At 34.9% G+C, this 24,105-nt stretch overlaps 1 protein-coding gene and 1 long non-coding RNA gene across 3 annotated transcripts; one reads left to right on the top strand and one right to left on the bottom strand.

The window, feature by feature from the left end:
* The first annotated feature begins 1,795 nt into the window (after nucleotides 1–1,795).
* Nucleotides 1,796–22,228, top strand: dnase2 (deoxyribonuclease II, lysosomal). Of its 2 annotated transcripts, XR_015510089.1 has the most exons (8): nucleotides 1,796–1,919; nucleotides 2,149–2,267; nucleotides 6,125–6,284; nucleotides 9,540–9,630; nucleotides 11,769–11,933; nucleotides 15,442–15,654; nucleotides 20,143–21,906; nucleotides 21,961–22,228. XR_015510089.1 is itself a non-coding variant. In NM_001114738.1 (7 exon segments), coding segments are annotated over 6 exon segments (1,104 nt in total). In that variant the 5' UTR covers nucleotides 1,855–1,919; nucleotides 2,149–2,175; the 3' UTR covers nucleotides 20,526–20,733.
* On the bottom strand, nucleotides 20,147–24,075 carry LOC147840413 (uncharacterized). Its single transcript, XR_015512232.1, has 3 exons — nucleotides 23,746–24,075; nucleotides 21,953–22,492; nucleotides 20,147–21,895 (listed from the first exon to the last, which is right to left on the bottom strand). It is a non-coding gene; the product is annotated as an uncharacterized LOC147840413 (long non-coding RNA).
* Between the last annotated feature and the right edge of the window lie 30 nt (nucleotides 24,076–24,105).

Raw genomic sequence — 24,105 nt, forward strand, 5'->3', positions numbered from 1 at the left:
AGATTTAAAATGACTGTTCAGAAATATTATCATTGTGATTTTTAAAGGAATAGTTCACCCAAAAATGTTTATTCTGCCATTTATCCTTCAAATTACCCTTTACTTGTTTCTTTCTTCTGTTGAACACAAAAATAATATATTCATATATCAATAGTTTAAGCAAGCATATTTGTAAACAATTACATCGTTTAACATAGTTTTTTTATCTGTGTTTGAGATTTTCAGTCTGGTTGAATTAGACTAACTCTTTGAGGAAACAAGTGTAGATTACCGCTTTTTACAGCGGACTTTTAATTTTCCTTCAAAAGTTACAGTATGGTAACTGTATAATTGATGGTTGTGGATCTGTCAATAAAATTACGTCTAGGAAAATTATTTTAGGTGTAGAAACTTTAAATGAATTGAATTCTTGAATTCTATGAAAAAGCTTATCAGTCTGGTTGTTTTTTTTTTAAATAGATCTCAGCGACCTCTTGTGGTAGTAAGGTGTGCAGTCATTCATATTTTCACTTTCAACGAATTCAGATTTTTAAGCCATCTATTTATTTTTTATCATATCAATACCAGTCATTCACAGCAAAACCTTTTCGATATCTTATTTAAACAAAAAAAATCATCTGAGATTTAGGCCTACTATGACGCTCTAACTACAAAAGACAAAAACTTATAAAGACAAATTTAGGCGAATGCTTTAAAAACAAAGAGTAAAAGAGTTTTTTTTTCCTCAGAGATGTTGGAAATGATGGTGATTCTTCCTAATCTTGATACTAAGTTAGATTTTATGTTTTTCTAAGTACAAAAAAAAAACAAACAAAAAAAAAAAAACAGAACTGTCAAAGAGAAATGAAGAAATAAACAGTTTATTCTTAGATGTTCTTTGAATCTGTTCTATAATGCAGTCTTTTCAAGTTTTGGTTAAGATGCAAGGAAACGAGGCATTATAAGAGGATATTTATGGAACTTGACTTCAACGTTGTTTCAACATTTGTTTAATATGTGTTTTTTTAAGTATGAAATGAATCTATTAGATCAACTAGACAAGTATTCAGTTAAATAAGTACATGAAAACAAAATCATAAAATTAATTCAATTATTCAATCAAATAAATAGGTACATTTATATGAAAAAATAAATTCAAAATAAAATAAATTAAATAAATAAAATAAATTCAATTATTCAATTAGATTAAAATGTGAATTCATCATAATTAATAGTCATAAGGCGTCTTCAAGCAGTTTTGACGAAATGATTTCCGGTGTTTGATTCGGTTATCGTATGTTTATGTTTTCGTTATATTTAAGTTAATAGCACAGAAATAGTCATACTTCAGGAGGCGCTCTGAGGCTCATATCACCTATTACTCCGTTGAACACAATTCATATTCAAGTATAGTTTTTGACTTGGTTATAGACATTTCTGCAGTAAAACGTTATTACATTTTAAATACATTGATTTGAAGAATATGCTTCTGTCATTAATAATGTAATTCCCCTCCACAGTTGATATAAATATATTATTTTTAATTATATCAAGATGTCACCATGTTCGACTGTGATTGGTTCTTCCTAAACAACAATGATAAAAGTAACATATCCCACGTGACAAATCTTACTAGTTGGGTTTTTTAGCAGCGCTATCGACGATATTAAACACTGATTAAACTGTAATAGACTTTGAATTAACTACGCAAGGCGGATAGTTCAAGTAATAATTAAATATAAGAATAATAAATAAAATAACGTCTACCAAACCCCACCCATTGTGAATAAATAAGAGTGCCGCTGCATTCATTTTTACTTCTACCTTTAAAACCAATGAACCTGCTTCATGTGACAACATGAGGATTTTAAAGTTTCAGTCCGGATGAACTGATATTATTCCTTACAGTTTAGGCTCAGCAGAGTTCCTGCCCCTCGAAGGTAAACTTAAGATTTCTGTTAATATGTAAATAGCGACCGTCATTATCATCAGCTATGTTAAGTTACAGATTTAGACCATAAGCAAATATAACGCGTAACAGTAAACATTTACTGACATAATATAGTTAAAAGACTGTTACCGTGCAGCTTAACACTGTAAACTTGCTGAAGGAGTATTATTGTCTTTAAACATTGAGTATCTCTTGAGTGACAGAAGAAACTGTTGTAGTGTTTCAGGTTTTCGCGGATTTCCATCATGTTTCTTCATGTTCTGCTCCTCCTCCATGCCTCAAGAGGAGCCTTTTCCTCCATCTCATGTTATAATGATCAAGGGAAACCTGTTGACTGGTTTGTATATATTTAAATGCACATGAAAATACACAATATTGTACATGCATGATCTTGAAGGCACTCCATCTTTGTTCAATCAGTGTAGTATGTTTTATTTTTAATTCTTTATTTTTTTCATACCTTACATGTCATATCTTGAAGTCATAATGCTGCATATCCTAAAAGGACAATGTAAGCCTTTTATATTAACAAGTAGATTAGAAACAAATATTTTTTGCACTTCATTTCTTAAAAATGTATCAACAATTGTGCAACAAAAAAGCACAATAAACGTTTAAAAAATTGACAATGTTAATGAACATCAAATTAGCATATTAACATAATTTCTGAAGAATCATGTGGCACTGACGACTGAGCATATACCATTTTCAGAACATTTTTAATTCTTACTGACCCTGAACTTTTGAATGGTTTACAGTGATTATTATTATTATTATTAAAACTATGAAAGTAAAAACACCACTGGAAAATGCTCAAAGTGGTTGCGCGTCTAAAAGTAAATTGAAACAACTATAACATAACAAACAAAAAAAGCCCCCAAAGTTAGCACAAGGCTCCAAAATCATTACAATCGTTTAAGCCATTGCATGACCTCATATAGTTTGACCTCAATGTATTAATGTAAAAGCCTCATTTTTGTTTTCAAATAGTCAAACAACGTAGGATATGGAGTGAAATGCTTATACATCCACCTGTCATGACCTTAAAAAAGGTATATATATATATATATATATATATATATATATATATATATATATATATATATATATATATATATATATATATATATATATATTAGTATTATAATATTAATATATAATATTAATATAGTAATAAGAATCTAAATTATGGGGTATAATAAGATGTAAAAGCACAGACCTTTTTAGATATAAAAATATGAGTTATAGCTAAATGTTTCTGTGATGACTGTGATGAGTTAAATTACTTTTTCTTAAGATTTGAGAATTGTGAATATACTCCAGAGAACAGTTCTGATGCAATGTCTTTTAAAGGTGTTTCTTATGATAGGCCACTGTGTGATCCTAAGCATTTTAATTTTAATTTTAAACATATTGGCTCTAATAAATCTGCAGGTCCAAGTGGAATTTTTCCATAAACTGTTAAATGTTGTGCTGATGAACTGACTCGGGTTCCCATATTTTAATAAAATCCTTAGTCTTAGGCATTGTTCCCAGTTTGCGGAAAAAAATCATTAATTAATTGTACCTGTTCCCAAGATGGTGAGGCCCTCAGAGTATAATGATTTTAGACCCGTGGCATTAACATCTGTAATTATGAAATGTTTTGAGAAATGTGTTGTGTCCATGTTTAAATCAGAAGTTGCTAGCTATTTAGATCCTTTACAGGTTGCCTACAGGCAAGGTAGAGGTACTGAAGATGCAGTTAATAGTATCTTGCACTTGATTCTGAAGCACTTAGATAATCCTAGAGCTTATGCTCGGCTGCTTTTTAGTGAAGTTTATTTATAAACTAATTTTGAGAGGATCACGTGCTTTTGATTGATCACGGCCAGTCTCGTATTAGCTAATCATTATCTTCCAATCACATGAGCCCTAAGCTACTATAAACAACCACAGTTTTCAGTCCATTTTATCTTAATTTGGAAGAAACCTCCCTTCCTCCCCAATTCTCCTCCTTTACCATTGATCAGGTGGCACGGCGGCCCAGTGGTTAGCACTGTGAGCCCCACAGCAAGAACACTGCCGGCTCTGGTCCTGCCAGGCCGGTAGGCATTTTTGTGTGGAGTTTGTATATTCTCCCTGTGTCCGCGTGGGTTTTCCCCAGGTTCTCTGGGTTCCTCCCACCATCCAAAGATATACATCATGCATAACAATCAAGCACTTGTCTAGCCCCTTTTCTCAAGTGTTCCCTTAGCTACCGCAGCCGGGGGTTCTGAGATCCACCGAGCTCAAGCTCCCCTCTTGCTCTACGAACGGGAAGAAGCCCCGGGCTCGAGGATCCCTTGAGCTCAGGGCTCACTCCCGGAACAGCATGCCAAACAAGCTTTAATAGATTATCAGCTAAGTGTCTTAAATTTAATTAAATTAAGTCTTAAATTGATTTTAGTTCTAATTTTAATACGATTCAACCTCATTTGTTAATTGAAAAGATGGAATAGCTGTATATAAACCCATGCATATGTAAAAGGTACAGTATTTCTCATTTTTAACAAATAGAACTCTGGTTGTAAAGGTTAAAATATCCGTTCAGATGAAAAGAAGCTGTGTCAGCTCACCTACTCTTTTTACACTTTTTACAAATGAATGTTCAAGTAAGCTTTCACAGATTTTTTTTATTTATTTTTATAATTACAGCCATACCAAGTTTACTTTATGAGAATGAGGATATTAGTCCTACCAGTCAGAATTTATTAGTATCTACCAGTCAGAATTTAGCCGGTTTGTTGATTAGCATGATAAAAACAAGCTAAAGATAAATTCTAAGAAAACTGAAGAGATGGTATTTGACCCAAAGTGTGTAGATGACCATCGTCAAGTGGTTGTACACGACAAATCCTATCACTCAGTCAGAGACCTATAAGTTCTTGGGCATTTACATTGATAGTTCTTTTACATGGAAAACACACATTGAGTGGGGTTGTTCTTGTTTATACCAGAGATTGTATTTTTGGAGTTAACAAGAAGCTCATGATGTTGTTTTATAAAGCTGTTCTGGGCTAATTTCTTTCCAGATAAGAGCTCTGCTTGCAATCGCCTTCAAATATTCACCTTCACTGGATTCCTTTAATAAGACTTGGGATTCCTTTCTTGATAAAAGGAATTTATAAATAAAGGAAATACATTAAAAAACGGAAACATAAAAGGCCTGCCTATTACACCTGGTGCTGGCAACCTGTAACATTTACCATTTTATCAGAAGGTTTTTTTTTAGTTTATTTATTTATTATTTATTTATATTATTTTATTTTTATTATTTTTATTTATTTATTTTTATTCATTATTATTATTTTTATTATTTTTTCCCATCTGTATCCAGCTATTCTTATGTCATGTTCTTATGTATTTAATTTTCCATTTATGTATTTACATACAAAAGACCAATAAAAAAAGATTGAAATAAATAAAGCTGTTCTTGAAAGCATTGTTAGATATGGTATCACAGTGTAGTTTGCCAACCTATCTGTACAGTGTAAATCTAAGTTGATGCATCTCTTACAGACAGCATGGGAAATTGTTGGGCATGATGAATATTTTAATCCTCAAGTTTTATATGAGAATTGTGTCCTCAATCAAATGGAAAGGATTCTGAATAATTCAACTCCTTTTTTGTGTCCAAATTATGAACTGATTCCCTCTGGTAAGAGATATATAGTCCCATAGTGTGGAACTTATATAAGAGATCCTTTGTACCTGTTTCAGTTTACTTAACAAGAGTTTATCTTAATTAGCATTATAATTATTGTAACTATTTTGTATTGTTTTTATTGTTTGTTTTTATGGAATGTCTACAGCAATATGGTGATGCCCATAACAAATTTCCTGTCAAGGACAATAAAGTTTACTACTACTACTACTACTAAAGAAATTAAGACAAATATAAAATATTTAAAACTTTAGATGTGAATAATAATAGTAAAATAAGCAATATTTTAAAAAATCTAATTCACAGCACACATAGCATAGTAACATATTGTATGTGTACACTGCTTAAAACCATAGCATTATTAAATAAAATCAACCTATCTGTAAGGCGGTTATTTGAATAGTTAGTTTAAACATGCACTGATAGACATTTATTTAATTGAAACAAGTATACTTAAAAAGTATGTAATCAATAAAGCAAAGCATATTCTGTTGTCTGTGTTTTTCCAGGTATTACTTGTACAAACTCCCACACGAGCATCATACACCTCTGGAGGAGGGACTGAAGTATCTTTTCATGGATGTAGAGAGTGAAGGATGGACAGATGGGACGACTTTAGTTAATGATACCCAAAGTGCGGTTGGCAGAACAGTAGGGCCTTTATATGAGGTACACTTCACCCTCGCACAACATAACTGTCATTATATAAAGCTGTATGCTGAAGCACATCATGATTTTGATGCAATGCTGGATTAACATCTAAGTCGATCCTTCAATTTTTTATTTGAAAATGTAATGCAGACCTATTTCCTACCCCTACACCCAACCATGACTGTAAATTATTCCCAAAACCAGAGGGGAATAATAGTTGGGTAACAATCATGTAGACGTGCATAAATCTAACCGTAAGCCTAAACTTAGTCCATAAATGGTAAACATATCCTTTAGTTCTGATTGGCTGATTGGAATGCTGTTGCTGGATCAACATAGATGTTAATCTAGGAACATGTCCTACCTGGTGAAATCAGGCTGACCTGTGCTAAATTAATGGTATGTTTATATGTACTGTCAAACAAAAAAGCTTCTTCATTTGCATTATTGACAATTTTCGTGTACAGATGGCACTCTAATGATCTCTCTTCACACAAATCTGTGAAGATGATTGAAAACACTGTATTATTCATGGCATGACAGAAACTGGTGATGCTACTTTGTAAAGAAACTCTACGCCAGGGCTATTCAATTAGTTTGTCATGGGGGCCAGTTTATGAAAAGCAATCCAAATGAGGGGCGGGAGAGATATGACTTGCAATATGAGTGATGGCACAACAGCATACAAGAGCTCATATGTTGTATTTTTGCTCTTTAAAGACCCCCACTTTGTTGTTTTTTCTACATTTAAATGATTATATATTGTATATATTGAAACTATATCAGTGCATTGTACAATGTGGCAAATGTTGTTTTTCAAAGCACAACAAAAGCAGTGCGTTGCTTAAATAGGCTTCTTCTTCATTCAGACACATTCATATGTTGTATTACGGAACCCCGGAATGGACGTAGTGAAGGAGAAAAAAATTGGCTGGGTGAAAAAAAAAATAATGGGTGAAAGAAAAAAATGGGTGGGAGGAAAATATATATTTTAAAGTTTTTGCGTTCTCTCGCAAAGATGTTTTGTGTTCTCTCGCAAAACTGTTTCTCCACAAACTCTTTCTGTTCACTTCACTCATGTAAACAATCCCATTTTTGCCAAAATTCTCCCATATTTTACCATTCTACCCCACTTTCTTTACATTAAATCTGTGTGTCGATCGTTGCCTTTCACTTTGCAACCTCTTAACCAGCGAATGCATGTATAAGCGCTGACTGACAGACAGGCTCCGTACAATAAACTGATCCCAGATCAGCGTCTGTACGCGCCATTTAAAGGGACACTTCTGTTATCAAACAAGTGAGCAGCAATGAATCTCATGTTTTGTTTAGTTTGATAACAGAGGTGTCTCTGTAAGAATGCACAGATCAATAATGAAAGCAGTCCATACTTTAGAAAGGGTTTGTGCTCATTTAAGAGAAAATAAGCTGTTTACAATAAAACATTCTGGACGGAGATGTTTACAAATTCAGTGTATTTGTTTAAACAAACACCCGCTCCTCTGTGCTCCTCTGTAAATGGCGCGTACAGACGCTGATCTGGAATCAGTTTATTTTATGGAGCTCGTCTGTCAGTCAGCGCTTATACATGCATTACTGGTTCAGAGGTAGCATATGAAAGGCGACGATCGATGCACAGTAATGTAAAGTAAGTGGGATAGAATGGTAAAATACGGGAGAATTTCGGCAAAAACGGGAGGGTTAACGGGAGTGAAGTGAACAGGAAGTGTTTGTGGAGAAACAGTTTTGCGAGAGAACGCAAAACATCTTTGCGAGAGAACGCAAAACATCTTTGTGAGAGAACGCAAAACTTTGCGAGAGAACGCAAAAACTTAGAAATATATATTTTCCTCCCACCCATTTTTTTTCTTTGACCCATTATTTTTTTTTCACCCAGCCAATTTTTTTTTCTCCTCCACTACGTCCCTTCCGGGGTTCCGAATGTTTTAAACTGCATAACAATTATGAATGCAAGAATTATAGATTTTGGTTGTACCATTATATAGTCTGAAGAATAATCATGGTTTCACAGTTATCACGTCTAATGTAAATTTAAGGTTTATATTAGCTAAGTATTTAAATGAACACTTGTTATCATGTGCGTTCATATATACTTAATCATTTTAATAATTTATAATAATTTTTCTTACATATCTTTTGTTTACATGCCACTGAAAGCCACACACAACTCTCACCGCTACGGTGTGAGATGTTTTCTACTCAATATGTGAATGGCTGTGGTTAATCCTGTGAGCATGCGTATTAGCCCTGGTGTATAAGCTCTGAATTTTAGGCTAGCGCACAGATGCCATAACTTTGTTTAGTTGCAGCAGTTTCGTTGCATGCAACAGAAACGTGGCGTTAATAAGCCTTTAAGATTAAGTATCCAAACGTTTTCGGCTGCTGGTACCACTCGCTTTATGTCAGGTGACTCACGCTCTGCGCTGCCTTCACCTACAGCTTCTGCTGTATTGAACAGACACGCGTCACTTCATAACTATAGCAGCCGTTTTTCGACTTATTGATGACTTTATTTTTGATGTCTTGGTCACACTATTTAGAGGGCCGGGACAAAGTAATTAGCCCTGCTCCTTACCATTCTCGTAAAATGAACATATAAAACACATGAGCACGCCATCAATGTTTTCATTACATTATTATAGTTTAAGTAGTGCTAATAATAATTATTATTATTGTTTTGAAAAATTGATATCATTTTTAAAATGTATTTTTTACGTTAAAAGTTATTTTTTGCCATTTCTAGTTAAGGATATAATGATGTGGGCTAAACATACCCTAAAAATCAAATGTCCAGCTAAGACTAAACAAGCCTTAGTTCTTCTTTCCGCAACATATATTTTTTTCATTATCAGTAATTTTCTGGCTTGTTTAAGAGAAGCTTACTCGGCTTGTTTCGTTCTGTAGTTTGCATATTTTTGCAGAAGTATTACAACTGCTGCGATTGCATTTACATCACAAGGTTTAATCATACGTCTTTTAAAAATCAATTTCAATTTATAGTCGCATCTAAAAGTGTCAGACCCCTAGTAAATTGACTAATCTAATAACGTGCCTTTGAAATGTACACACACATACAGCAAGATTCACTCTCAAACTGAAACTCAAAAGTGTATTTATGGCTTAATATCCACACACTTATTTCATAATAAAAGAGGAACTCGTGCCTTAGATCACATGCTCCTCATAGGGTGTATCATCTTCTATGTCACGCAGTGTTTTTTATGAAGCTCTAAACTTTAACTTTTCTTCCAGGGAGGTGATGTTGGATACATCTTATATAATGACCAGCCACCAAAACAAAAGCAGGTTGAAGGTGCAAGCAGGAGTTGTGGCCACACTAAAGGTGCGATTGAACTATTAGCGAAGTGTTATTAAAGCGATTACGTGTTTTCTCTGTGGCTTTGGTACATTTCTCACATTCTCAGATCAGAATTCTCAAAACTACCTGTTCAATCTTTAGGGCACGATTTTTCAAACGGTTTAATCTGGATAAAATTTATCCGGATTTAGTAATCCTTTTTTTGTGATCCGTGATCATGTAGTCCAACTTACTTTTTGAGCCAGTTTTTCATAGCAACAACTGATTGGATCAGTCTGATCCAGATAGTAACTTTTCAGGATCACTAAAAATCACTATGTAGAACTATAGATATGTAAAGAGCAACAAGTAGAATAGACAGTGCGGGGTCAATATAACTTTTTTTATTTTGATTTAAAATGAAAACGCTCACATTTAAAAACAAAACTAAAAACAAGAAAAACCCCACCCCATCCTCTTCCAGCAGTCCGCTCATCTGAGACCTTCAACACAAACACTGTACATTGAGGATATTTATAACAAGTTTCAAATATTGATGTATTGAATTTAAAAAAAGACTTCATGTCAAAAACTCCACAGCAATTTCAGACTTCCTCATCTGATTTGGAGAGACCAGCTTGACTGAGCAAAGTCTTTAGGAGGCGAATCTCGAGTCTGGCCTTGGTTCGCTGCAGTTTGGTCAGAGTCAGTTGTTTCTCTGCCAGATGAAGCTGTGCTTCTGCCCTTTCAGTCTCTTTGCAATTGTTGAAAGTGATTTCAAATATAAGTGATTGTCATTCTTTGCTTTTTTTATTATTCTGTAATCATTACATGCATCACTAATAAATATTCTAAAAACAAAAATATTTTCCATTGTGATGAATATATATATATATATATATATATATATATATATATATATATACATCAATTAGTGAAAGAATAAAATTTTTTGTTTTTGGTCAATTTTGACAGCTGATCGGGGGATTTATTTTATGAGGCCAAACTCTTTCTACTTTGCTGTAGGCCTATACTGAAAAGGCTGAATACGTTAAAGCCTACCTAATCACTGTAGCCTGACGGATAAACAAATACAGTTAAAACCATATGAATAAATAGGATATCTTGTAAGATACTGCATGATCCAAATATAGTATTACTTGATACATTTTTTAAGTTTTCAATACATTTTGGGCATAAAATCCACTCTGAATCCACCCTACTGATGGGATCAGTTTAATCCAGAATTTTTGTATCAAAGTGATCCAAATCCTACAAAAAAGGTCTGAAAAACCCAAACTAAAGGTTTGATCCGGTTCAAAACCAAGATTGGATTACGTGATCTAATCCGATTATGGAATCTGTCTTTTCTTTTGAAAAACACATTTTTAAGATTTGATCCAATCCCTTATCTAAAATCCTAGTGGATTACTTTTGAAAAACCGGGCCCGGATCATTGTCACTTTTGCGCTTAAAAAAAGCAGATTCTCATTCCTTTCATCAAGTTGCAAATGCTTTTGTACATCCTTGCAAATGATTATGTGCAATTCTCTATTGTTTTGGTCCTTCTGAAATCCCTCAGCCAAAGTCTGTAATCAAAGTGGATCAGTATTATTACCTCTAGAACTTTCTTAAGTGTCTCCACTCCTAAAAAGCTTCTTTAAGCCACCGTTCATTCATTGTATTTTGTTTTCATCTTCTGAGGCAAAGTTAATTTATTATATAAGAAAAAGACCCACATTTATTTCTCCGACCACAGTAAATTCCATTTTTCTTTTGTTATTTGGTGCTAGTTTATCAGGAAGGGATGATTTTGTTCTCTTTGACCAGTGGTCACCAAACTTGTTCCTGGAGGGCAGGTGTCCAGCAGATTTTAGCTCCAACCCTCATCAAACACACCTTATCAAGCTAATCAAGGTCTTACTAGGTACACTTGAAACATCCTTACAGGTGTGTTGAGGCAACTTGGAGCTAAACCCTGCAGGGACACTGGCCCTCCAGGACCGAGATTGGTGACCCCTGTCTTTGACTCATTGGATTGAAACTGTGCTTTATTTGCAAATGTATCGTGCCATATTGCAGTTTTGCGCAAACGCATCTTTGAATAGAAACCTAGCTAATGAAACACAAAACACATTTTATTTATGAGATGTAAATGTACATATTGTTTTACTGTGTTTCAGGAGTTGTCGTCTTTGATAAAGAGCAGGGCTTCTGGTTGGTCCACAGCACTCCTCATTTCCCTCCTCCTAAATCTGAGGGCCAGTTTTCTTACCCCACTTCAGGCATAAGTAATGGCCAGAACTTCATCTGTGTCACATATCCGTTCGAGCGCTTTCAGACCATAGGTATGATTCAGTGCTTTTAATAATAAGGTTTTCAATAACATGGGGAAATATTGCACATGCATTAATACAAAATGTTATGCATGCCATGTTTTATGCAATATTAATGTATGCCTCTATTTGTCAGTTTAAAAATGATTTTTACAACTGGTCCAGCCTTCTCATTGCCTACCACAGTTTTCACTAAAATAAAGGAGCAAAATTAAAATATTGGTCCCATTTTATATTTGGTGGCTTTAACTACTCCTGTATTTACTTTCATAAAAAAAATCTTTTCCCGATCTTTCTGAATGAAATGCCTACTTTACTACATCCAATCAGCTCATAGCAGAAAAAACAAGCCACACCCACTGTTTTCTAATTTAATATTCCATTTCTCTAAGAACTGCACCACAATACGGAAAAAAAGGTTGCAGCTTCCGGTTCATACGGACTTTACTTCCAGTTAATTTAATTCATGTTTATTTGTAAAGCGATTTTACAGTGTAGATTGTGTTAAAGCAGTGTAACAGAAGTTCTAGTAAATTGAAACTGTGGTAGTCCAGTTTTCAGAGTCGAAGTTCATTTTAGTTCAGATCAGTGTAGGGTTTGGGTCGATAGATGATGTCATCGTCCATCGCCAATGGCCGATAGACATCACGATGCTAAGCCGGCATTGCAATCCTCTGCCCCACCCCCGTAGCAGCAGCAACCAGCTCGTGAAAAATACAGACTTAAGGGGGTTGCACAGGGGGTTCCGACCACAGTTGTTCCCAAGGGCTTCCACAGGGGTTATAAGGGTTCCCAAGTGTTTCATCTAGCATTTCTAAAAAAAGCCCTCTTTCTACACTATACCACTGAAAATGCACATCACTTAACACACACTCAGTCATACGCGTACGTACACGTCCGAGCTCCAGCAGTCAGCCCAGCGAGGGGTTTGAGCACAAAACCCCAGAGGGCAGTGCACGTCAGACAGTTTATCAAGGTTGTACCGCTGGTTCGTGCCTCACTATAGTTGTTAAATGTCATATTTAATTAATCTTGTCTCTTTTTAGCGACTCTTCGGTCTTGAATCTATCAGGTAATATGTCATTGAGTCAGTACACTGCTTCAATCTTTCGCTTTCATGCTTGTACTTTTAGTGAAAACCTCAGATATTGTTGGTTGCTGTAGGTTGTGCACCTTTTTTACCAACCAAGTTTGTCGACGCCATTATAACAACACAGATCACTCTGCCTATTCATGCCAGAGTCCCACGGAAAAAGTGATTGATGGTGGTAATTTGTGTGTAACTTATCCTTATTTATTTATTATTTGGTTATGGGTAAAACAAAGACTATGCAGGTCAGGTAGTTTAAACGGTAGACTACAAATAATTCATTCATTATGAATGAATTAATTATTCATATATAATTAATTCACCACCGCCTACGACGACGATCCCATCATTCATTGCAATTTTTCACATTAGACATTGTACAATGCCAAATTGGTTGACATCGCCCAACCCTAATTCAGTGTGATTTAAATTTCAGTGCTGAAAGTCCAAACACAAGTCTCAACCAAGCAAGCCAGTGGCGAGGAACAAACTTCACCAAATGACAACAGTGAACGAGAAAAAACCTAGACAGAAACTATTTTTTAGGGACTTGGGTAGAAAACGCTGAGACACACAAACCATGCATCAGTGTTGTGCACTCTGCTGAAGTTTGCGTATGATTTTTGAACTAATGAAACGTGCATCATTTCTGCAGAAATATGAAACCACGTTGTTTATAATATTTTATTATCGATACATTTGATATTGGAAAGTTTGCTTGATATGCATTCAACTAACCTTTTCATGTGTCATTTCTAAAGACAAAATATGTATGGGATGCAGTTGCCATAGAGACTTTTAGAGTAACCATAGTGACAACACCTCTCACTGTGCTGCTCTTCAGGTCCATTCAGTGTTGTGCTCTAAACCACAGAATTATTATCAGCACTCTTTGATAACATTAAGCAGTGTGCCATTTAACAAATCCTGTTCCTGAAGGCACATCAACAAGACATACATACTTAAAATGCCGATTATACTTAATTTATATTTTATAATAATTTCATACATTTTCAAATAATATAATTTGAGTTATTTGTAAGAAATTTAGCTTAAGTATTACTATTATTTAAAAATATACATTTTGTCAATAAAAACAATGTTAATGTCATTTATTCATTTTCTTGTCGGCTTAGTCCCTTTATTAATCCGGGGTCGCCACAGCGGAATGAACCGCCAACTTATCCAGCAAGTTTTTACGCAGCGGATCCCCTTCCAGCCGCAACCCATCTCTGGGAAACATCCACACACATACTCATACACTACGGACAATTTAGCCTACCCAGTTCACCTGTACCGCATGTCTTTGGACTGTGGGGGAAACCGGAGCACCCGGAGGAAACCCACACGGAGGCAGGGAGAACATGCAAACTCCATACAGAAACGCCAACTGAGCTGAGGTTCAGGACCAGCGACCTTCTTGCTGTGGGGCGACAGCACTACCTACTGCGCCACTGCTTCGCCACAATGTTAATGTCAATATTTAAATTTTATTAATACCTTCAAAAATAATTCCTATGGAAAGCTTATATTTTCCTGTAATATAATTTTATTATTGTGTAATAAATTCTGTATTAAAATAATAAAAAATATTATTATTATTAATAATAATAATAATACAGTTATAATAGTATCAATGACAACAACAACAAATTAACAACAACAATGCAATGAATTTTATTAACCTGTGTAAGAATATTTAGATGATAAAACATATATTTATATTGAATGTATATTTCTATATATGTGCATATATAATGTATAATTTTAAATTATATTAGAGAAAGTTTCAATTCAGGAAATATTTTATAGGACATATAGGATATATTTTTTTGTACATTGCATGATTATTAAGAAACAGTTATGATTGTAAATTATATATTCAATAGTAATACAAGTGTTGCCATGTACAGTTGAAGTCAGAATTATTAGCCCCCTTTAAATTTTTAAATATTTCCAAAATGATGTTTGACTGAGCAAGGACATTTTCACAGTATGTCTGAAAATATTTTTTCTTCTGGAGAAAGTCTTATTTGTTTATTTTGACTAGAATAAAGCAATTTTTAACTTTATTTTAAAAGCCAATTTTAGGATCAAAATTATTAACCCCTTTAAGCTATAGATTTTTTCGATAGTCTACAGAACAAACCATCATTATTCAATAACTTGCCTAATTATCCTAACCTGACTAGTTATCATAATTAACCTATTTAAGCCTTTAAATGCTACTTTAAGCTGTATAGAAGTGTCTTGAAAATATCTAGTCAAACATTATTTACTGTCATCATAGCAAAGATAGAATAAATCAGTCATTAGAAATCAGTTATTAAAACTAATATGTTTAGAAATGTGTTGAAAACAATCTTCTCTCCGTTACTCAGAAATTATACTAGGGGCTAATAATTCTGACTTTAACTGTATCTTCTGCAGGTGAGCAGCTGAAAATCAATCAGCCTCACATCTTCGACTGCAGCATCCCTGGTTCACTGGCCACTGCTGTTCCTGCCATGGCTCAGCTCTGTAAACACACACTGGACAGATGGGACAACACTTCCTCCTCCCCGTCCAATCGCAGCATCTCACTCCTCTCACTGGCTAAAACGGAGTTCATCAGCTTTGCAAAAGGTGCATCGTTTGCAAATGGTAAGAATCCTTTTTAACACTGAAATAATGGTGTAAGAGATGCTTTAATAATACAAGCTAGTCAAATGTAAATTGATCTAGAGTTGAGCATTTAGCTTATTTGTTAAGCAAATCTGTTAGGTCATGTCATTTAAAAAAAAAAAAAGCTTTTTCTATTCAAATATGTGCTAGATTCACATATTTGACTACTGGGACTCTCTTTTTTTGTGTGTTTTTTTTTCCCCATGAAACATATGCCAAGTTAAAAGCTATGCTATACTATACTATACTATACTATACTATACTATACTATACTATACTATACTATACTATACTATACTTTTCAATTTAATTCATCTTTATTTATATAGCACTTTTGCAATCTAGGTTGTGTCAGTCCAGCTTAACATAGAGGTTCTAGTAAACTGAAACTCTGTCAGTCCAGCTATCAGAGTTAAAGTTCACTTCAGTGTGGTTACTATACTTTACTATATATACTTATACACACAGCTTTACTTAAAAATGAAAATGTTTCTTTAATTTATTCTTCTTCTGGTTGTTGATGATTTAGGTGACTTTTTTTCTTGGTACAACATTAACTTTTAGCAAAAATTGTGTTCCTTGGTGATTCATATAATGCAAGTTAATTGTAACCATGACTATGTCAGTAAAAACATGTCAGAATTGCACACTTAAAGGGATAGTTCACCCCAAACTGAAAAATTCTGTCATCATTTATTCATCTTCTCCTTGTATTAGTCCTTTTTGACATTATTTCTAATGTTGAACATAGAAAAATGTTGATACCTGTATAACCATTGACTTCCTTAGTATTTGTTTTTCCTACTATGAAAGTCAATGGTTAATGGTTTCCGACATTCTACAAATTTCTACTTTAGTGTTCAGCAGAAGAAAGAAACTCATAAAGGTTTGGACCCACTTAAAGGAGAACAAATAGTGAGTACATTTTTATTTTTAGGTGAACTATCCCTTTAAGACTTGTGAATCTTGATGATACACTGAGGTCTTATAAAGTGAAATGATCAGTCTGTGCAAGAAACAGCAACTCAAACAGTGGCTAAAGTGAGGAAACGGCTCTGTATTCGAACTGATGAGCGGGTGAGAAGTGCATTTGTGAGCAATGCGCTTGAATAAATGTTTTTATAGTTCTAGTCTTATTGTAATGTGTGAAAAGGTGAGTTTATGAAAACTAGTTTATTATTATATGCTTTAGAGATCTCTGAAATATTCATGTTTCTTATCATTATCGGGAGCTTTCATTAGATGAAACACTGTGACAGCAGTTTCATTTTTTTTAATGCATTATTGATGAAAATGTTGGATGACCTGAGGTAAATAAATTATCAACATGTTTAAATTTTTAGGCTCAACTATTAGTTTAACAAAGTCTCTTTAAGGCAAGCCATTTCACTCGGCGGCCATCTTTGAAACACCTCTCAGGCAATATGCTCTGGTGTTTTGTTTGAAAAAGGAAACCATCAAATTCTCCAAAATTGCTTGCCAAGCTTACGAATAAATTATTATAATAGAAATCGCCAATGAAATTAAACAACATGTCTCTTTAGTTTCATTTCTAAACATTCAAATCACATAAAATCTGCAGAAACTCACGTATGCACCAAGCCCCTCCCCCCATAGAATCCTCAGTCTATAGCGATCACTGATTGGCTTCTCTAGTAGAAGGTGGGGCTTCATTCGCCATATTGACCGTTGCACCTTTTCCCCATTCTAAACTATACGAGTGACACGTCAGCTGCACTTAAAACAATGTATAGGATAATTTGGTGTTTTAAGCAAATTTGCATACAAACTATTTCATGCAAATTTGTTTAGCTATTAACATCTGCTTTATTCCTTAAACACTTGTTGTACTTGATGCCTGAAACATTTTGGCTCATTTTGACAGGAAAGCAAAGAAATTCCCTCTTAAGTTTGTTTACAAGTGTTAAAAATGAGCTGAAATTTAGATTTCGTAACAGGTGTTTGGTTAACAACATGCAAGCAGTCAACCAATCACAACACACTGGGCCTATCATCTGACCAGTAGAGTGGAGAAGGCGGGGTTTAGAGATACTGGATCCTTGAACTGTTTCAGACACTGTGAGAATAGAGCTGATGGTGGTATGAATATTATGAGAAAGCTTAAGTGTTTTTTTCACCATGGATTTACATTTATTCATTTAGCAGATGCTTTTAGTACTTTAGGAAGTAATAATAGAAGCTCTTCAAATCATCTGAGTGCAGCAGTATATACAGTTGGGGGAACGGGTCACCATTTTTCTCAAAAAGAATAAAAAATGAAAAGCATATTTCTAAAGGTGATGTTGACTTGAAATTTTCACCAGATGTTGAGAACAACCAAATAAATCCATATATAAAGTTACACAAAGTTATGTGTATAAAAATGGAATGACACAGGAAAAAACACACAAAGAAAGGGAGTGAAAGCCCAGACAGCAGCTAAAATCTCTCAGTAGTTCTTCAGCAATCCTCTGCCCTTCATCAGTGTAAATGAATATCAGCTGCTTTAGTCCAACACCTGCGTTAGCAGGATGATGAAGAAGAATCCAGGGTGCACACTTCAGCAAGACAATGATCCAAAACACAGCCAAGGAAACTCTCAAATGCTTTCAGAGAAAGAAAATCAAGCTGTATAATTGCCCAGCCAATCTCCTTAAAACCCAATTGAAAATACAAAATAAAGATCAGATTTGATAGACGAGACCCAAAGAACCATCAAGATTTTTACACTCGCATAAATACTCACACCTGAGCATGAAGGTGACTTCATTCTCCATATGAGAGGCATCTTTAAGCTGCCATTACCAAAAAAGTCTTTAAAGTATTAAATGCATTTCAGTAGTTCAGTACTTTCTCCTTGTGTCATTTCATTAGGGACCGAGCACCAGAACAGTGCGTAGGCCGTATTGGAATTGCTCCATTTCTACTTCCTCTTCTTCTTGCGATTTTGAGGGTCTAAACATGCTTGAAAACTCACAAAACTTTGCAAACACCACAGAAGTGGCGAAAATTTACGTTTATTTTAGGTTTCAGAAGTGGGTGTTGCAAAATGACTTGACAGCGCCACCTATGCACATTTGACGGACTGGCCCCCGAGCCACGTTTGTTTCACACACATGCATGAAAATTGGCACACACCTCAAACACGCCAATACCTACAAAAAAGTCTCTTGGAGCAAAATCTCAAAAACCCAACAGGAAGTTGGAAAAGTGCCGGAAAAGTGCTGTTTTTGCAATTTACAGGCGTTGTATTTTAAAGAATTTCTCCTAGGGATTTAATCAGATCAAATTAAAATTAGATTTTGTTATCTAAAGGCCTTGGCGATGTTAAATTGCGAAGATCTAAAGTTTTTGTCGAAGGGTGTGTCTGTGGCGGCCTCTCAAACTTTGACGATTCGCTACAAAACAGTATGTTCTTATAACTCAGGCATGCATTGCATTGCCCAATCTGCCTCAAAATTCACACGTAGTCCTGACCTGAACACGTTTACATGCCAATATCCAGTTAGTTATAGCACCACCTACTGGCAACAAGAAATTACATACTTTACAGTGTAACAAACTCCTCCCACAAATTTTATCACAACAAATCCATGTTCCATTAGTTTAGTTCAAAGGCCTTTGTTATGCTAATTGGTGAAGATCTAGAGTTTTCCTCAAAGGGTGTGTTTGTAGCCGACTGAAAAAGTTCAGTGCTTCGCCACGGAACAGGACATACTTATAACTCAGCCAGACAATGTCTGATGTGCCTGAAAATTAAAGTTCAATAAGATTCCTCTCCTGAAGACATCTACTGTACATGCCAATACTGAGTCACAGTCATGGCGTCACCTGCTGACAGAAGGCAGTTTGCCTTATAACTCAGCCAAACAGTATCAAATCTGCCTGAAAATTCAATGGTTCGATGATTTTGCTCTCCTGAAGACATCTATATGCCAATATTGAGTCACAGTCATAGGGCCACCTCCTGATAGGAGAATGTTTGGCATAAATTTGTGATTTTTCTCAGGTTTTAAATGGAATCGAACCAGATTTTGGTAAAAACCCAAACAGTACAAACATAAAAATAAAACCCAACAAAAAAAACCTGAAACATGAGTTACAATAACAAAGCTGCAAGCAGCGATGAAAGGGACCTCGCACCCGGTGGCCTCAGGATGACAGAAAACATCCTGAAAACATTTTTGTTGGGTTTTATTTTTATGTTTGTAATGTTTGGGTTTTTACCAAAATCTGGTTCAATTCCATGTCAACAGCTCTTATAGAAATATTATTCCCAGGAAAAAAACATGACTCATTTCGCCCACTGTACATGGTATGAAAAGTCTGTAAGATTAATTATTATTATTTTTGATTTTGCTGAAATTTTATCCATGTAAACATATTGAAAAACCCCTCTGAAACCAAACTAGGAAGCGCATTGTAAAGTGTGAACATATTTTCTGTAATGTCTTTGCTCATATCCAGACTTGTATCACTCCTGGGTGGCTCCTACACTTCAGTCTAACCTGCTGGTTCAGTTCTGGCGTCGCTCCACCGGCATCCTGCCCTCGGACTGCTCTCCAAACTGGGAAGTCCTCAACATAGACCTCATTTCCCCAGGCCAGAAGGTCACATTTAAGGCCACAGAGGATCATTCGAAGTGGGCCGTCAGCTCCAGCTCTGGGACGTCTGGCGGCTGGGTCTGCGTTGGAGACATCAACAGGGATGAGGCAGAGGAGAAGAGAGGTGGAGGTACGGTGTGCCGTCGGGATGCTGTGGTGTGGAAGGCCTATCGCTCTGCCGCCCTGCAGTGTGTGAGCTGCAGTGGAGAAGTGCAGACGTGCGAACAAGCCCAGCGCTTTCGCTGAACAAGCTGGACTCAGCAGAAAGAACAACACAATCTCAGCAGTGCAGGTGTAGGTGTCAAACAGGTACGATTATGAGGTCAAACGCTTCTGCTAATATGTGAAGGAGTATACAGGGTAAATCCTTTTAAAGAACGCTCCAATTCAGAATATCAGAATATCTTCTTTAGTGTTTAACTTCTTTAGTGGAGCCTTCTTATAAAGGAATACAGCACAGAACAAATGAAAATCCTTTAAAAACTCTCCACTTTTGTTTTTGGACATTTTACAACTCCCCTAGAGTTTTTGAATCAATTCAGCTGATCTCCGGTTCTGATGGGGTAAAGTATAGATTAGATATGCAGCCGTCTGGAAGTGCGATATGCACATTAATATAGCAGCATTTTTTATTGACCCTATATAATATTAATTAATATTTTTACAGCACTGTGACTGTAGGGTTTAGGGTTAAGGTGGGAGTAGGCATTAAAAAAATACAATTAATTGGATAATTTAATAGGTAATATATATTTACAAGTCTTTATTATTGAATTGCACTACAAAATGTTGTATCATTAATAACTATCATGAACTAATAGTAATTACAATAGTATATGTGTATATATACTATGGTAATTACTATTAGTTCATGATAGTTATTAATATATAGCTCATTAACATATAGCTTTAGCATCATGCTCATAAATGACTAAAGAGTTTTGATAATTTTATTCAAGCTTCATCCTTCTGTAGTTACAATGTCTACCAAGAAGATTAACAGAAATTAAAAAGTTCCCATTGTGATAATCAAGTTATAATCGAGTAACTTTGCTTCCATATTGTTCCTGCAGCGGGCGCAAATATATTATCTACAGTAGTTTACCTACACTATGAAAAAGCTGGGTTCCACAACAATTCCTTCATGTTGTCCCAACACAGATTGTTAACTTAATAGTGTTAACAAATGTTGGTTGCACATAAAAAAACAGAAGAATTGTGTTGTTTCAACCCATTTTTAAATAGGTAGTTTAAACAAGCAGCAAAAGTCATTTTTTTGAGTATATTACCTAGTTACCTAGCTAGGAGACTGCTAGGTGCTGCATAATATATCAAAATGATCAATTCTTTTTTGAAAGCCATTTTGAAGCAGGATGCTAATGGTCTAATCCGATTTAATAGTTTATGCTAAGCTAAGCTAAAAATCTAGATTGGATAAATTGATTCAAAAATGGGATTAACTCACTTGTTTTACTCTAGAGGCACTTCACTTCGCGATCAAGCACCCCTACCCCCACCCTCCCTCTCTTTGTATTTCGCGATCATACCCCCCACACCTCCCGACCCCCAGCTCTACATTGAGCACCTCTCCTTGAAGGGTCTCTGCATGGCACTGTCTATGGGAGTTGTAAAATGATTTCCAAAAAAATAAACCTAAAGTGTGAAAAAAAAACCCTGCAAGTAAATTCATGATTAATGATTTCGGTTTATTTTATTTCTAATAACTTCAGGTACATTTGATTTTAATACAGCTCTGTTGCGTTTTTAAAAGAGGGTTTACTGAACTGTGCATTTTGTTCAACCTCAGGCTATTTAAGATAAACTGTAGGTTTTTTTTTCTTGTATTAAAATCAATAAGAATATTTTCAGCTGAAAGCGTGGTCCTTGGGGATTTCATAAAATGCGAATCAAGTCACTTTTGTACTCCAAAAAAAAATAAAATAAATAAATAAAGTATACAGGAAAAACTACAATTATACATGTGACTCCTGACAATTTTATGAAGGATAATCATTGGTCTGTGCAAGAAACTGAAGATTATTAGCTTTAATTATACAAGATGTTCACTCTCCAGAGTATCATGAAGAGGACTGTTTACTGAGTCTGTGGTAATAATGTTATAATTCAACGTTCAGTATCTTACACAGCTAATCCTTTTTCTTCATAAGATCTCAATGTATAGCCTGGAGGCCTGGGTATTAATTTAGTTCTGCCTATATATTAGGGGTGTAACGATTTATCGTTGTACGATTTATTGCGATGCAAAAATGTCACAATATGCATCGTGGTGTTATGACGATTTTATTACGATATGACGTCCGTTTTCTCTTATTAGTTGAGCTGTTTGCACGTGAGCTACGTTCCACCTGCTGTCGCACGTGAGTTCAGATTGCAGCAGCAGTAATGTAAGCAGACCAAGATGAGTGGAGCTGAAATAGAGGACGGCCCATCCTCATAAAATCAGACGTCTGGCAACATTTCGGTTGTACAGTCATTGCTTTAGACTCGTCCGCTTTTTGACACGCATACTGGGTCAAACATCCTAAGTTTTAAAGTCTTCACAGTGATTTACATACTTTGCACAGCGACATGGATACCTCCTAATGGTGTTGAAAGAGTCACATACTGTATTTATAAGGTACAATTCACCCTAAAATATCATTCTGTCTTCATATAATGTTCCCGCCGCAAAATCACACATGACGTGAGCTGACCGTGAGCTGTTAATACAGAGGGCGGATGATAGATGCGCGCGTATGGCAAACCATTTTAGCATTTAAACTTTTGTTCTGACTATCCATAAATATATTTTGAGATATCTCTAATTATATTTTGACTAGTCATAATTATAATTCGACTAGTCAGAATGACAATTAGAGATATCTGCAATTACAATTGTACTAGTACGAAATCAGGTTGGAGATATCTGCAAATATATTTTGACTAGTCATATTCCTCCATTGACTTCCATTGAAAAATATTTGCAGATATCTCTAAATGAGTTTTGACTAGTCACAATTGTAATTAGAGATATCTCTAAATGAATTTAATTAAATATGAATTAAATACCCGGAAATGTGGATTTTTTTTGCACACACAAAAAACGCAAGTGACCAAGCAAAGCCTTAAGCTCTTACTGTTGAATTCAATTGAATAGAAAGCTTAATGTTTTTGCACCTTTACTTAAATTGTTCCTTAATTTTGTCTTTGTCATTTCAATAATATTTTTAAGAAGTTTTTAAATTGTTTTATTTTCCAGAGGCAGGCCTGTTTAATTTATTTTCTTAAAGAAGGTTCAGTTTAACAAGTTAAAACAAAAGAAATACATAAATTGTTTACTTGGTAAAATTTGCATTTCAGTTTAATTTTCAATTTTTATTCCAAATATCGTGATACATATCGAATCGTGAACATTATATCGTGATACACATCGTATCGTGAGCTGAGTGCATCGTTACACCCCTACTATATATGTTTTTTGTTTTTTTCTCTCATAGTGATGATTATGTTGATTTGATGAATGAATGCATTGATTTAAGTTCAAGATGAATCTTCAAGATGAAGGACTACAGCTTCAGCTAAAAATCTACTTTAATGTTCTTCTGAAGAACTGCTTTAGAAATGTGTATATATACGGTACACTTTTTTTTCTTGCACCAATTAATTTTTTGTCAACATGTCAATTATGGAGTGTAATGTGAAATGTATAATTGCTGCAGCAATAAAACAAAAATGCAAAAATTAGTGTCTTTTTCACGCTAATTTTGATCTTTTATTGTTAATTGACAGTGCTGTCTATGAGTGGCTGTGTTAGCAATGTTTCCTA

This window comes from Danio rerio, chromosome 16 (genome assembly GCF_052040795.2).
Source record: "Danio rerio strain M-AB ecotype USA chromosome 16, GRCz13ab, whole genome shotgun sequence".
Lineage (NCBI taxonomy): Eukaryota > Metazoa > Chordata > Actinopteri > Cypriniformes > Danionidae > Danio > Danio rerio.